This window comes from Felis catus, chromosome A1 (assembly GCF_018350175.1).
Source record: "Felis catus isolate Fca126 chromosome A1, F.catus_Fca126_mat1.0, whole genome shotgun sequence".
Classification (NCBI taxonomy): domain Eukaryota; kingdom Metazoa; phylum Chordata; class Mammalia; order Carnivora; family Felidae; genus Felis; species Felis catus.
The window spans coordinates 17,460,136-17,473,959 of record NC_058368.1 but is presented as its reverse complement, the minus strand read 5'-3'; the positions used below and the strand labels follow the sequence as shown (position 1 = coordinate 17,473,959).

General features: G+C 39.9%; 1 protein-coding gene across 1 annotated transcript in view; it reads left to right on the top strand.

The window, feature by feature from the left end:
- The window catches only part of PROSER1 (proline and serine rich 1), a 28,298-nt gene that overhangs the window by 2,935 nt on the left and 11,539 nt on the right, over positions 1-13,824 (top strand). Inside the window, exons 2-9 of the mRNA XM_023251008.2 lie at positions 433-498; positions 2,987-3,055; positions 5,915-6,009; positions 7,038-7,131; positions 9,471-9,581; positions 11,116-11,199; positions 12,556-12,634; positions 13,213-13,308. Of these exons, the coding sequence (XP_023106776.1) occupies positions 433-498; positions 2,987-3,055; positions 5,915-6,009; positions 7,038-7,131; positions 9,471-9,581; positions 11,116-11,199; positions 12,556-12,634; positions 13,213-13,308 (694 nt within the window). The remainder of the gene's footprint in view (positions 1-432; positions 499-2,986; positions 3,056-5,914; positions 6,010-7,037; positions 7,132-9,470; positions 9,582-11,115; positions 11,200-12,555; positions 12,635-13,212; positions 13,309-13,824) is intronic.

Below are 13,824 nucleotides of genomic sequence, written 5' to 3'. Positions count from 1 at the left end.
TGTCATTCATGTTTCTCTATCACTCAGCACATAATAGCTGCTCAATAATTGATGCATGAATGCGTGAATAATGTTTGATATAATTAGGCTTCTTAAAAATGACAGTTTGGTTGAATTGGGGATGTTCTGAAACTCTAATAACATTAACAAGAATTCTGTATGGAATTTCTATTAATGTCAACGCTTGCCTCTTACAGCTTTGTTCCTTTTCCTGGTAGGAGTGAGTAGGGAGACTCAGGAGGTTTTCCTGCTGTCTCAATGTATCCCTTACTGCACGGAACCTGGAAGGTAGAATGTCACGTCACCCCAGTGACTTTCGCTGCCTGTGCTGGGGCTGAAGAAGGGCTGCCATGTTGCTTAGGCACTTTTGACGTCTGCATGTTACTATTTAGCTTACATATGCTAATGCTGTTTTTCTTTTTCCTTTCTTAGGCTGTTCTGACAGAGTACAAATTAAAAGCAATTGAATATGTGCATGGATATTTCTCTAGTGAACAGGTATTTGTGTATACAAAGATCTTTTTTCACTCTGATATTCTGGTTAATGTCTATTTACTTGCTGGTCAAGTTCAGAATTGCTTTTAGTTTGTTGCTGTATTTATTCAGAAACTTTAGAAGCTTTCCATTTGGGAAGAAAATTTTACCTAGTGTATAGTTAGAGTGTTTTACAAACATACCTACTTTCACTGCAATATCATATATTAACTTTATTTTATTTTTTGTTTTAGAGAGCACGAGCCGGGGAGAAGGGCAGAGAGAGACAGAGAGGCAGAGAGAATGAGTGAATCTTAAACAGGCTCCAGACTCAGTGTGGAGTCCAATGAGGGGCTCAATCCCAGGACCCTGGGATCATGACCTGAGCTGAAATCAAGAGTCAGACATTCAACTGACTCAGCCACCTGGGCACCTGTGTTAACATTTTTATTTTATTTTATTTTATTTTATTTTATTTTATTTTATTTTATTTTATTTTTTATTTTATTTTATTTATGTTTATTTAGAGAGACAGATAGCAAGTGGGGGACGAGCAGAGAGAGAGGGAGACCGAGAATCTCAAGCAGGCTCCGCAGCTGTCAGCATAAAGCCTGACATGGAGCTCAAACTCACGAACTGTGAGATCGTGATCTGAGCCGAAACCAAGAGTCAGACTTAACCAACTAAGCCACCCAGGTGCCCCTGGTAACATTTTAAAATTCAGTGTCCAAGACCAGTTTTCAAATATTTATTCTGAGCACAGCATCATGAATTTATAGATTTCTAATGGTAAACATACCCAAATTTGTACAGTATTTATAAGTCAGTAATTACAAAATTGACTACATGTTAAAACAAAATGTGGTGTTTAATAAGTAGTTTCTGTCACTGCCAGACAAAGAATGTTTTAAGCATAGTAGTTTAATGAAAACTCATGCAGCTTTAGGGGGAGTTGGCTAATTTAAAAAGTGTATGCATATGTATGCATACCCACAACATACATAAAGAGGCCTGATTTCTGAGGAATACTTAAAAAACACTTGATAGAGAAATAGGGCAGAAAGAGAAATGTGCCTCTGGAGAAGAGTTCTGGGAAAGGGTAAGCATGTGGAGAGGGTAGACAGTGGATGAATCTGTAGGTGGAGTTAGTAAATGCTCCAACTTCTCATCTGTTATCTCAAGATTTTTAAAACTTGAGGTTTGGATCACTTTAAGCCTACAGAGGTTTTGACTCTTAAATGCCTAAAAGCTACTTTACAAATTGCATGCATTGTATTGCTGTCTACTTAGTGAGTGTTTTTCAGCTGTCCCATTACTTTTCAAAATCACCTTAATTTAAATGTTTTACAAAGATTTATAATATCTCATAGATAATAACTTTTCTTCCTTCGAGTATATGTGTGTGTGTGAAATTTTGTAGAAAACTTCCCTTGGTGGTTATTCCACTTTGCTAAAGTCATCAAAAACTTTAAAAAACTAAAAGCTATTTTTTAAGTATGACCTTCTAAGCCTCCTTATTGTATTGAAGGTTTTACTTCCTATCTCAGACGTGATAGTGACGTTTTTTTGGTTGGTAAAGGGGCAGGTAGCATTTTCTACGTGTATGTATAGTAAAACCATTATTCCCATAATAGTAAAGAACATATGCATAATACTCATTTGCAGCATACACGTCACTTTATAAGGAGTGAAAGTATTTTCTGCTCTTCATATGCCACTCCAGTCTCTAGCATTAATTTTGCTTTGTAGAATAATTGAAACCTTAACACATTAATTCTCTAACCCAGATTTTATTACTCCCTCTTTGAGTCTCTTTTGGATTTCCCTTGGAGGTAGTGAAAAGGGTGGTGGTGACTATGCAGGAACTTCAGTGTTGTGACCTTGATGCCCTCCTCATCTTTTATAAGAGATCTCCTAGTATCTCCCTCATTCATTTGAAATTCGCTGGTGGCAGTAGTGGTGGGAGAGCCTGGCTAACTGTGTTCCCCAAATGCCCTACTGTTTACAAATTGCTGGAGTAACTCATGGTGCTTCTTAGACTTTTAGGGAATACATCTGTGGTGTAAATACGAGATCCGTGCCCTGGAGATTCAAGGAAAAGTGCAGGAGATAGCAGACCTATTCTAAACTACACCAGTGAACACCCTTTTGTGATTGATTAAAACTGTCACTCTCCACTAAATTTTTAGAGTTTTCCATTCGTAATACAGCTGACATTTATCTCCATCTAGTACTTTTTCATTCTCTTTACTTTAGGTACTTTGTTTTTCCTGTATTTTATACTTTTTGTTTATTTCTGTAGCAGTGCTGCCCCAGTCTCTGTGATGATCAAAATGTTCTCTTTTTGCACTATTCCTCGTGGTAACTACCTACTTCAGATGGCCATTGAGCACTTAAATTGTGATTTGTGCCAGTAAGGGACCGGATAGTAATTCATAGTACTGAAACAAATCTTGTAGAAATGTTGGCGAATACATATCATTAGAGCTAAAGGAGTTCTTTGCTTTTTCAGGTGGTCGATTTACTGAGATATTTCTCCTGGGCTGAACCTCAGTTAAAGGCAATGAAAGCATTACAACATGTAAGTAACTTTTCTTTAGAATGAAGAATTTAAGTATCTTGAATTCTCCCCTTGTTTTCTATAATTGATCTCAGGTTGTAATTTGTTTGCATTAGAAAAACTAATCCTAAGTTTTATTATACTTTGATTAATCAAATAATTGTTAAAAAAAATTAAGACTCCCCAAACTGTGAATTTAAATTGTATGTACCTTATTAAGTTGTGAACCATAGGATCCTAATTGGCAGATTGGAAGAGAAAATATTTATAGGCAAACAAAACATAGAATTTGAATTTTCTTTTATAGTTTATTTCTTTTGAGAGAGAGAGTGCAAGCAGGGGAGGGGCAGAGAGAAAGGGGGAGAGAGAGAGAGAGAGAGAGAGAGAGAGAGAGAGAGAGAATATCTCGAGCAGGCCCCCCCTGCTGTCAGCCTGGAGCGCAGTGCAGGGCTTAAACTCAATAAACTGAAATCATGACCTGAGCCAAAACCAAGAGTTGGACGCTTAACCGACTGAGCCATCCTAGTGGCCCCTAGAATTTGAATTCTTATTTTTCTTAAAGCTTATTTATTTTTTTGAGAGAGAGAGACAGAGCGTGAGTGGGGGAGAGGCAGAGAGAAAGGGAGACACAGAATCTAAAGCAGGCTCCAGGCTCTGAGCTGTCAACACAGAACCTGGCTTGGGGCTCAAACTCATGAACCACAAGATTATGACCCGGCCGCTTAACCGACTGAGCCACCCAGGCACCCCTAGAATTTGAATTCTTAAGTGTTTTTGTGTGCGTCCTTCAAATTTTTGATATCTTTATCCTTTTATATTTAGTTTTAGAACAGTAGTCAGTTGGGTTTATATTTATAATTCTTTAGACCAACACTGTCCAAATGGAACTTCCAGCGATGATGGAAGAGTTCTGTATCTCTGCTGTCCAGTCTGGTAACCACTGACCACATGTGGCTTTTGAGCACCTAATGTGTCTGGTCTGCCTGTGGAACTGTATTATTTCTTTCATTTTAATTTAAATAGACACATGTGCTACTGTATGGCCAGCACAGTGCTGGAGCCTAAATTAAAGGAGACATTTAAGTCAAACAGTATCTGGCTATGTAGGAAGATTCTCCTTGGAGGATCAGGCACAGATAGCTTTAAGGAAATCTACAGATCCTTAGCTTCCTAAACTAATTTGGCAAAGAAAGTGTCTGGATGTGTTAGTGTTTCTCCTCTTTAACAATTTTTTTTTTAACTTTATAAAAAAAAAAAGGTTATCTCACCCATCCACCCATCACCCCAGGGTGAAAATCTTTTCCCCAAGGACCCAAGAGACCAGTAATTTCCTAAGAGGGAGACCAAAGCAGAGAGGTTTTGTAAGAAATACTGATGGGGACCTCACCTTATTTTATTAAGACGAAAAATTCATGACAAAGCTCTGAGGCCTGCTTACTTGGACCTACCTTAAAGTTAAAATTCTAAGGTATTTAGAGGCAAAAGGCTAGCATGGGCACAACTTAATGAGTCCAGCCTTTTCTGATAAAGTCAGTCTGATTTGGTTGTTTTCACAGAGGACTAATCTTGACAATTAGGTTATACAATAGACATTTTCATAAATGAAGTGAACTAAATCAGTAGTTCCAAAGTTTTTACAAATATATAACAAAGATAAATCAATTTTTGTAAATATTTAAACTTGTAGCATAGTTTTTAGATGTCCATTTAAAGACTTGCAAAAGGGTATATAGTTAAACCAATTCTCTTGGTGCTAACCTGGATAAAATTGTCTGAAAACCACTGCTCTAAATTGTAGGAATCTAGGGGCTCCTGGCTGGCTCAGTCGGTTGAGCGTCCGACTTCGGTTCAAGTCATGATCTTGCGGTTTGTGGGTTCGAGCCCCGCGTCGGGCTCTGTGCTGACAACTCAGAGCCTGGAGCCTGCTTTGGATTCTGTGTCTCCCTCTCTATCTGCCCCTCCCTCACTCACGCTCTCTCTCTGTCTCTCAAAAATAAAGAAATGTAAAAAAAAAAAATTTAAATTGTAGGAATCTATTGGGCAGTGATTCTAAATGATCTGGCATTGACTTTCCTTTGAATTCCATCCACTGTTAACATAAATCTGTAAATTGTCTGAATCTTATCTTCAAAAACAAAAGTACCCTAGTCAAATTATGTAACATTGCACACAACCTTGGAGTGTCACAGTGCACGTTATTATAAGACTCCTAAGAAAGTTCTGCAGTAAAGTTCTGTTTAGGGGTGCCTGGGTGGCATCTGACTCTTGATTTAGGCTCACATCATGATGCCACGGTTCATGGGGTCAAGTCCCGAGCAGGGCTCTGCGCTGACAGTCCCTGTTTGGGATTCTCTCTCTCCCTCTCTGTCTACCCCTCCCCCTGCTCACACACGTGCACACTCGTACTGTTTAATCTGTCCTTTCCCTACCTGAGGTGACTCTGCTGTCACCCTATCTTAGTAACAGTATTCAGCACGTGGACATCACTTTAGGAATCCCTGATTATAGACTACTTGGTCTTCTAGCTGAGGAATGTAGTTTTTTTTTCTAACTTCTCAAGCCAAGTATTTCCCATATTTATAAATACCCCCTTTTTTATGACCTTTCTGAGAAAAGTAGTATATGTAAGTATTTTTTTCTATAAATGAATCCACTGAGAAATGATAAGAAAGAGTGCATGGGGAACTTAGGTCTTCAACTGAAATGGTTATGTAGAAAAAGCCTGAGTTGAAGTCACATGGTTGTTAGGGCTTACTTTTAGTAAGCAGTTTTACCTCAAATATTTACATTAAGAACATTTAACCATGTTTCCCTAAAAAAGGCAATTTCTGGCATGAAAACTTGTCATGTTGAAAACAACATTATTTTTTATATTAATAGAAAATGGTGGCTGTTCACCCAGCAGAAGTGGTCCATATTCTCAATTGTTTCACCTTCAGTAAAGACAAGCTAGTTGCTCTTGAGCTGTTAGCTTCGTAAGTATTTCATTTTCTTGTCACTTCATTGGAGAAAATTTGGAAAACTTTTTAAATCTTTTTTAACTCATTAGTGTGTGTTAGAATTTTATTAGCAAATGGAACTCTAATAAAATCTGTGAACGTGTAGACTGAATTTTTATATCTAAATATCTAGTGTACTTATTACACGTGGTTATACCTTAGAGAATAACAGGCCATACTGAGATTATTTGTTTGGTTTGTCCGCATTTCAGTGACTTCCATTGCCTTCCTACTCTGAATAGTTTGAAAGGCTTATTGAGAAAGCTACGGGTTTGTGGTTAGGTTCTGCCACATTCTGATCAACATGTTGTTTTTGGCTTGATATGTACTTACTCTTTATGGACCTTATTTTCCTCGGGTGTAAAGATAAGGATCTCACCTACTCGGTAGGATATGTGAACTTTTGATACTGTAAGATATGTGAAAGCACTCAGCGCTGCATGGAGTAAGTGACTGTGATGAATGTCAGCTCAAGGAGAAAAGAGCCTGCTCTGCAGGATGGAACAGTCTGTAGGTTGCTGTTTATTTCAAGCACCTGCATTTTGAAGTGCTATAAGGGACTTATATACCATATAACATATGGGACTTACAACCTACAAGTGTTTTGTAGATGTGCACAAAAATACAAAATTAAAGCACAAGGTAAGCTTCAGTTTTAGATCAACCATGACTCTTATGCATTTGGCCACATAGGTTTTTTTTTTTTTTCTATTGCCTTAGATCTCCTGCTACTCCTTGTGAGGGGACGTTTTCAAAGAATCTCAGAATGGTGCTCTTTATTGAATTACTTTGTTACTTTTAGGTAACCAGATGAGCCTCAGCTCAGTTATATTTATCAATTTTATGTAAGCATGTTGTTTATATTCACCAATTAAAACGAAATAATCACTTTTCTCCCTGTGTCATTGGGGAGACGCTTACCCAGGTAGAGTTGTATGGTAAAGATTGTGGCCTTTGTATTGTATGTCCAGGTTCTTAAAAGCTAAATTGCATTTCCTTGGTAGAAACATTGTTGATGCACAGAATTCTCGTCCCATTGAAGATTTATTCAGGATAAATATGTCTGAGAAGAAACGGTGCAAAAGAGTACTTGAACAGGTAATTTTCTCAAGATTGCTCTATAAATAGAACACTGGGTTCTTCTGAACGTTGATGAAAAAGTACAGTCTTATTCCCGTGTTTCTGTGACAAATGACCTGACTGCTCTTGTGCGATGGGTCAAGAATGACAGCCCTACAGTCCGTGGAGGATGAGAGCTGGGTGAAGGGGGTACTGGCGGATGAGGAAATGGCTTGAGAGTGACCTATTCAGCTCCTCAGCTTAAGCCTCAGTCGGTATTTATTCTCCATCCCCTAGTAGCTTTGCCATGCCTCCAAGCTTTTGCCTTTAATCTTCTGTAATTGTGAATGTGATGTTTTAAATTTGTATTGTTATCGGTCTTTTTTTTTAACTTTAAAGAAAAAATTTTTTTAATGTTTATTTATTTTTGAGAAAGAGAGGGACAGAGCACGAGTTGGGGAGGGGTGGGAGGGCACAGAGAGAGAGGGAGACACAGAATCTGAACAGGCTCCAGGCTCGGAGCCATCAGCACAGAGCCCGACGCAGGCCTTGAACCCACAAACCACGGGGTCTTGACCTGAGCCAATGTCAGAAGATTAACCGACTGAGCCACCCAGGCGCCCCTCATTGTCATCAGTCTTACATTAATCAGATCTAAGAGATAGATAATGAGGCAGAATTCCAGTTTACTGCTTTAAAATCTCAAGAATGGAAGAAGTAGTACTTACTGAAACCTACTTGATTTGTTACTTAAGGTATTTGTTTCTTAAGATCGTGATGGCTGGAAACTGAATTAATGACTAAAAACCCGCTTGAGGAAGATGCAGACTCCTCTCCTGGGGCCTGACTGCCGAGGCACATTAAATCTTGCAGCCTCTGCTAAGCTCAGAGCCAGCAGAAAACTTCACCTTACTCATGAACTATTGGAGCAGAAGCAAGATCTGAGCCCACAGTTGTAATGTTAATAGCTTGTTCATCGGTTCTCTTGACGAAATTCTTTAAGGCACGCTGCATTTCCTGCTGTTGTTTTCTTCCATATAAAGCATTCTGATCAGGTCACTTTTCCTCCTCAGAAGTAACATGGGCCTGAGTATTCTGTGGAATAGGCTGTCTAGTCAATGTAAGTTAGTACAACTTCTCTGGAAGGTAAACTAGGAGAGCCTTAAAGTGTTCATGCCTTTTGACCCCAAAACTCTATTACTAGGAATTTATTCCAAGGAAATAAATATATACCAATTTGTATATAAGGGTATTTACCCTGGTACTATTTATAAAAAGCAAAAATTGAGATAATTTTTAGGGTGGGATTATATAGCCAATTGTATGTGTTGTGAGTGAATTTATAAAACCAATATACTTCTGCAACAGAATATGTGACATCGTGCGTAGCTGTAAAATACAGCCATATATAACTTCATACCCCTGTAACGTAATATGGGTCTATTGGGATATATGTCGCCTAATGTAGTGTTTCTCACTCATTAATATTTATTGAGTATGAGTTCAAGACTGGTTAGTGTACCATTGTAGAAGCTGAGAATGCAGTAATAAGCCAGAACATCCCTCATTGTGTCTCATGACTATGGAACACTATGATGAATGCAGTTTGCCCAGATATCTCTTGCTTTTTCAACAGTACAGCTCTTTGGATACCCAGTGTCCCTCCCATGTTACTTGCTTGTGTTTTCTCCACCAAGTTACACGTGTCTTCAGAGCAGACCCATGTCCGTGTCGTCTGTTGCTCTCTTTGCCTCGCCTGTAACATAAGCTTGGCATTTGTAGAGTTGGACGATGTTATTTCTTGGTCATTGGAGGAATGGGACACGTTAAATAGTAAATGAACTTTTTTGCGCACAATTTGCAAAACCTGTGGAGATATCTTTGTGTAGGAGTCTGTTCGTTGTGACCAATAGAAAGCTAATTAAACACATGTTACCGCCTGAGTAATTCCATTGAAATAAAATGATTTTACTAAAGAATTTTGGTCATGTTCCCTACTGTAAGTGCTGATGAATGTATGAACAGATTAATGCTGTTCCTCAGTTCATGTTTTTTAACGGGTCTTCCTAATACCCAGAATACTTAGCCTATGAGTTTGTTGTTTGTTTTTTGTTTTTTAACTACCCTCTTTTTTTTTTTTTAATTTTTTTTTCAACGTTTATTTATTTTGGGGACAGAGAGAGACAGAGCATGAACGGGGGAGGGGCAGAGAGAGAGGGAGACACAGAATCGGAAACAGGCTCCAGGCTCCGAGCCATCAGCCCAGAGCCTGACGCGGGGCTCGAACTCACAGACCGCGAGATCGTGACCTGGCTGAAGTCGGACGCTTAACCGACTGCGCCACCCAGGCGCCCCACTACCCTCTTTTTTTGTTACAGGCTTTCAAGGGGGGCTGCAAAGCTCCTCATGCCATGATATCTTCTTGTGGAACAATCCCAGGAAATCCATATCCCAAAGGAAAACCTAGTCGCATAAATGGAATTTTCCCAGTAAGTATATGTTTGTGACTATGGAAACTTCTTGTGGCTAAGTATGAAATTTAGCACGGTTAAGATATTTAAAGAAAATACCAGTTGATGATGCTTCTATGAAGGAAAGGAAATTTATTACGTTGGCAGCTTAATTCATGGATTCCTTACTGATTGAAAGTTCAGACTACGTTAAAGTACGCGTGTCAAATGTATAGAAAACAAGCCAAACAGAAAAGAGGATGAGTTTGTTTTGTTAGAAGCACTTATTTGCACTTAATAAAGGACCATTTCTCATATTCTCAGTGTTCCTCAGTTTCACAATTAAGTGTGTTTGGAAAATTATGTGCAGTGTTTCCTTCCTAGAGAGTCACACTGCATGCTAAAGGCTCTGAGAAGTCCTGTAGGAAAAAAATTTGTTTTGATACCAACCAGTGTTCCTCAAATGTCTTTATAAGATAATCTTTTCAAAGAATGGTATGTATTTTTTGTGCTATAACAAATAACCCTAAAACTCAGTGGATTAAAACAGCCTCTCTCAGTGGGGAGAGGCATAGATTGGTTCTGGCTCAGAGTTTCTCATGAGGATATAGTCATCAGAAGACTCCATTAGAGCTTGAAACTCTGCTCCCAAGGGGATTCGTGTACATGCCTGGCAAGTTAGTGTTGGTCGTTGGTGGGGGTCTTTGTTCCTTACCCTAAGGACTTTCCTGTAGCGCTGCTTGAATACCTCATGACCTGGTAGCTGACTTCCATCAGAGCAAATAATCCAGGAGAAAGCAAGTGGAAGCTGTGATATCTCTTAGGACATAGTCTTGGAAGTCAAATTGCCATCATTGCTGGAATACCCTATTTGTTACACAGGTCAGCTCTGTTCATTCTGGAAGGGAACTTCACAAGGGCATACAGGATGTGGGGACCTCTGGGAGCCATCTTGGAAGTTGGCTTCCTTACTAGTATGTACCATTTAGGGACACACCCTTAGGAGGATGCATCGTAATAGTCTGTCAGCTCATTCTGATCTGTTAATAATAGCAGTCTTGAATGAGGTCTCACTTATTCTTGCGTAATATAAACTATCACACTTAATGCTTACTGAGAACATCATTTTTTATCATCTATTTTTGATTGTAATATAGGTACTCTTTTTGATCCTTTGACCGTTCCACATACCTAGGCATGGAAGTCTTGTTTCTGGTTGCTCCAGTTGTGGAGGGGAAAAATTAAAACCTACTTCATTCTGCTCTCCTGTCATCCGCATGTGTATTGCGTGCTTCTGGGTGCCTGTACGTGTTGTGAGGGTTCTATGGCAGAGGAAGGCTGAGGACCTTAACAGGGTCTTAAAGCCAAGTCAGGATTGGATCTGGACTCCAGGTCCTTAACCCCCTACCGTGTTCAAACCTTTTCTTCAGTGTAATACTGTGAGGGATTTGTTTTGGTTTTGCTTTGAGGTGATTTTTTCTTTTTAAGTCTCAATTCTTTTCTACTTATTTATTTGCTTACTTACATACATACATACATATTTATTTACATATTTACGTATTTATTTAAATAGGGAACTCCCTTGAAAAAAGATGGTGAAGAATGTACTAATGAAGGCAAAGGAATAGCCGCACGGATTCTTGGACCATCCAAACCGGTATGTGTAGAGAAGAAATGATGAAACAGGTCTTAACTCTTACATGTAGTTTTCTGTCTGTCCACAGCAGACAGCATAAATTCTGTTTTTGTGTTGTAAAGTTTAGAGTGTACCAGAAACTCCAGGAAAGTGAAGGGTCTAGGGAAATAAAAAAGCATAATTAGTTAACAGTGTTAAGGGCCATTCTGAGGTTCCATGTTTTATTTCAAAGCGAGACCAGTCAAATTTGTTTTGTTTTGTTTTGTTTCGCCGTCCCTATTCAGCTGTTCCCTTGCAGGAGTGGAGTCTGGAGACCTTTAAGGTTGTGGCCAAATGAGTGTTACTGGTGAAGCAAGAGCGGAGCCAGGAGGCTGAGGGTATTTTTAAGGGAGTGATTTTAATGATTGGTTAGGATATAAACTAAACCCACAGATGACCCTGCAGGTTGAAGGATTGTTCGAGTTGAAGTGGCTGAGGCCTTTACACAGCTGTCTTGCGGTCCCTGCTTGTTTACATGACACGAATTCCAGTGGCAGTTGTTTATAGCAAAACAGTCACAGATCATAGTCCTTGCACAAGACTAGTGCATCTTACTGGGCTGCCGTGTATGAGAGCTAGAACGAATCTAGGTCTTTTACTACCAGTGGATGCCCTCTGCCTCAAGAGCATGAGTGCTAGATTCCCCGAAGTGGGGTCCCTCTCTCGCTCACTGTAGTGAAAAATACAACGTTTGGCGTAGCTTCAGATACCTCTGGCTTTCTAGAGACCAGCTGAACTGTAAAATAAAAGAGTTGAGGATTTCAAAAGGCAAGAAGACCAAAACACCGAATTCATAGTCCCCCCCCCCCCCCGCCCCCAATCCACGTTCTCCTGGAGTTGCCAGAGTGCTGAATGCTAACGGATATGGTGCTTTTTTTTCCCAAGGTGACAAGAGGGTAAGAATGATAACATGAATCTCTGATGAGTTTAGGAGGATGTTGGAAGTTCTTGGGTAGCCAAGGCTCCAAAACCTAGCGGAATTCTGGTGTGACAGAAGAGGAGCTAGGAATTCTCACATTAACCTCTACTGGGTCAGAGAGGAGTTTGCTATTTTGGAGAAGATCTGACGCTTCATGAGAGAGGATTTAACACAGAAATAAAAAACACCTCTACAGCAGTCTTTGGCAGCATCTGCCTTTGGAAGTTATAGGAACCACATTTATTAGAGCAAAGACATTTCCCTGATTTTGTGCCGCGTGTCGCTCCAGTAGCCTTTGATATGCTGGAGCATTTTTAGCCTCTTAGTACTAAATATGTCAAAAGACGAGTTGTATTTTGTTTTGCAGGGAGGCTCCTGACTTAGTTTTCTTCTAACTGCTGTACTTCCCCTTCGTCTAGCCTCCTCCAACATACAATCCACATAAGCCGGTCCCTTATCCGATACCTCCGTGCCGGCCACACGCAACTATCGCACCAAGTAAGCAGCAGTTCATACGTTTTTTATTTTTTCTTCTTTTTGCCCTTTATTCTTAAGTTGAAAGTAAATGTTGGTGTATGTACTTGGGAAAATTGGAGCACTTCTGAAATACGCTCTGATGAGTCTCATTCTGCCCACAGTGCCTTGGTCTACAGCCGCGCAGCAGCCAGTTTAGTTTAGGGCATTTACTTTTTGGTAAATTAATTATAGATTCTTTTTAATCATTATGAGTTTTTGCTTTGGTGAATCGTCTTGAATCCCATTTCAGTAGTTGGTTTTCAAAGGTATCCTCAACTGTGTGTGCTTGACAGAAGAGGCAGATCATTTAAGTACGGCGGGATCTGCCCGCCATGCCGTTCAGTGAGCTCATGTCCGGAATGAGCCTGCAGTGGGAAATCACAGTCTCCAGTTGTCTCATGTGATCTCAGCTTTCTCCTAACAGTAGACGCAAACCTCCACGTAAAAGGCAACTCTATTACGTAACAGTTTTGAAGATTAGATAGCTGTGTTAATACGGTTTGAACTCGTGGCCACAGAATGATACTAAATTATGGTTTTTTCCTCCAATTTTATTTTAGGTGCTTATAACAATGCAGGTCTGGTACCATTAGCCAACGTCATAGCTCCGGGTGTCCCCCCTCCGCCTCCATATACTCCTAATCCAGTAGGAACAGGTAAAATCGTGTTGTTACGGGATGTTAAAAGTAAGAGCTTACTTAGACACAAATGTACACTTGGAAGGAACAGTTGTTTGCCATGGTGTGTCCTAACGGGAGAACGAGCTCACCCTGATGACGGATCTGAGTGTGATGTGCAGGTTCTACCAGAGCGGCCTTGGCCCACCTGTGCGAACACGAGCGAGCTAGAGACAGAGGAACGAGGAACAGTTGCGCGTGAGCAAGGAACTTTGAGAGGCTGTAGAAAAGTACAGTTGACTTAATGAGTATTACCATTTGGGCACATCACTCCTATGTGGGGAGGAAAAGCTTGTAAGAAGGTGCTCAGAGGGACTTAAGCCTCCCCTGGGTTTTCAGTTCACCATTTTCCTTCGAGTCTGTAGGGAACATGGGATTTAGCCTATATTTTCATTTGTGTTCTTTCACAAAAATGTAATATTTCACTTAGGTATTGTTTATTTGACTCCTCTGAGTTTTGTCTTGCTAAGGAAACCCTTCCCCATCCCAGCAGTA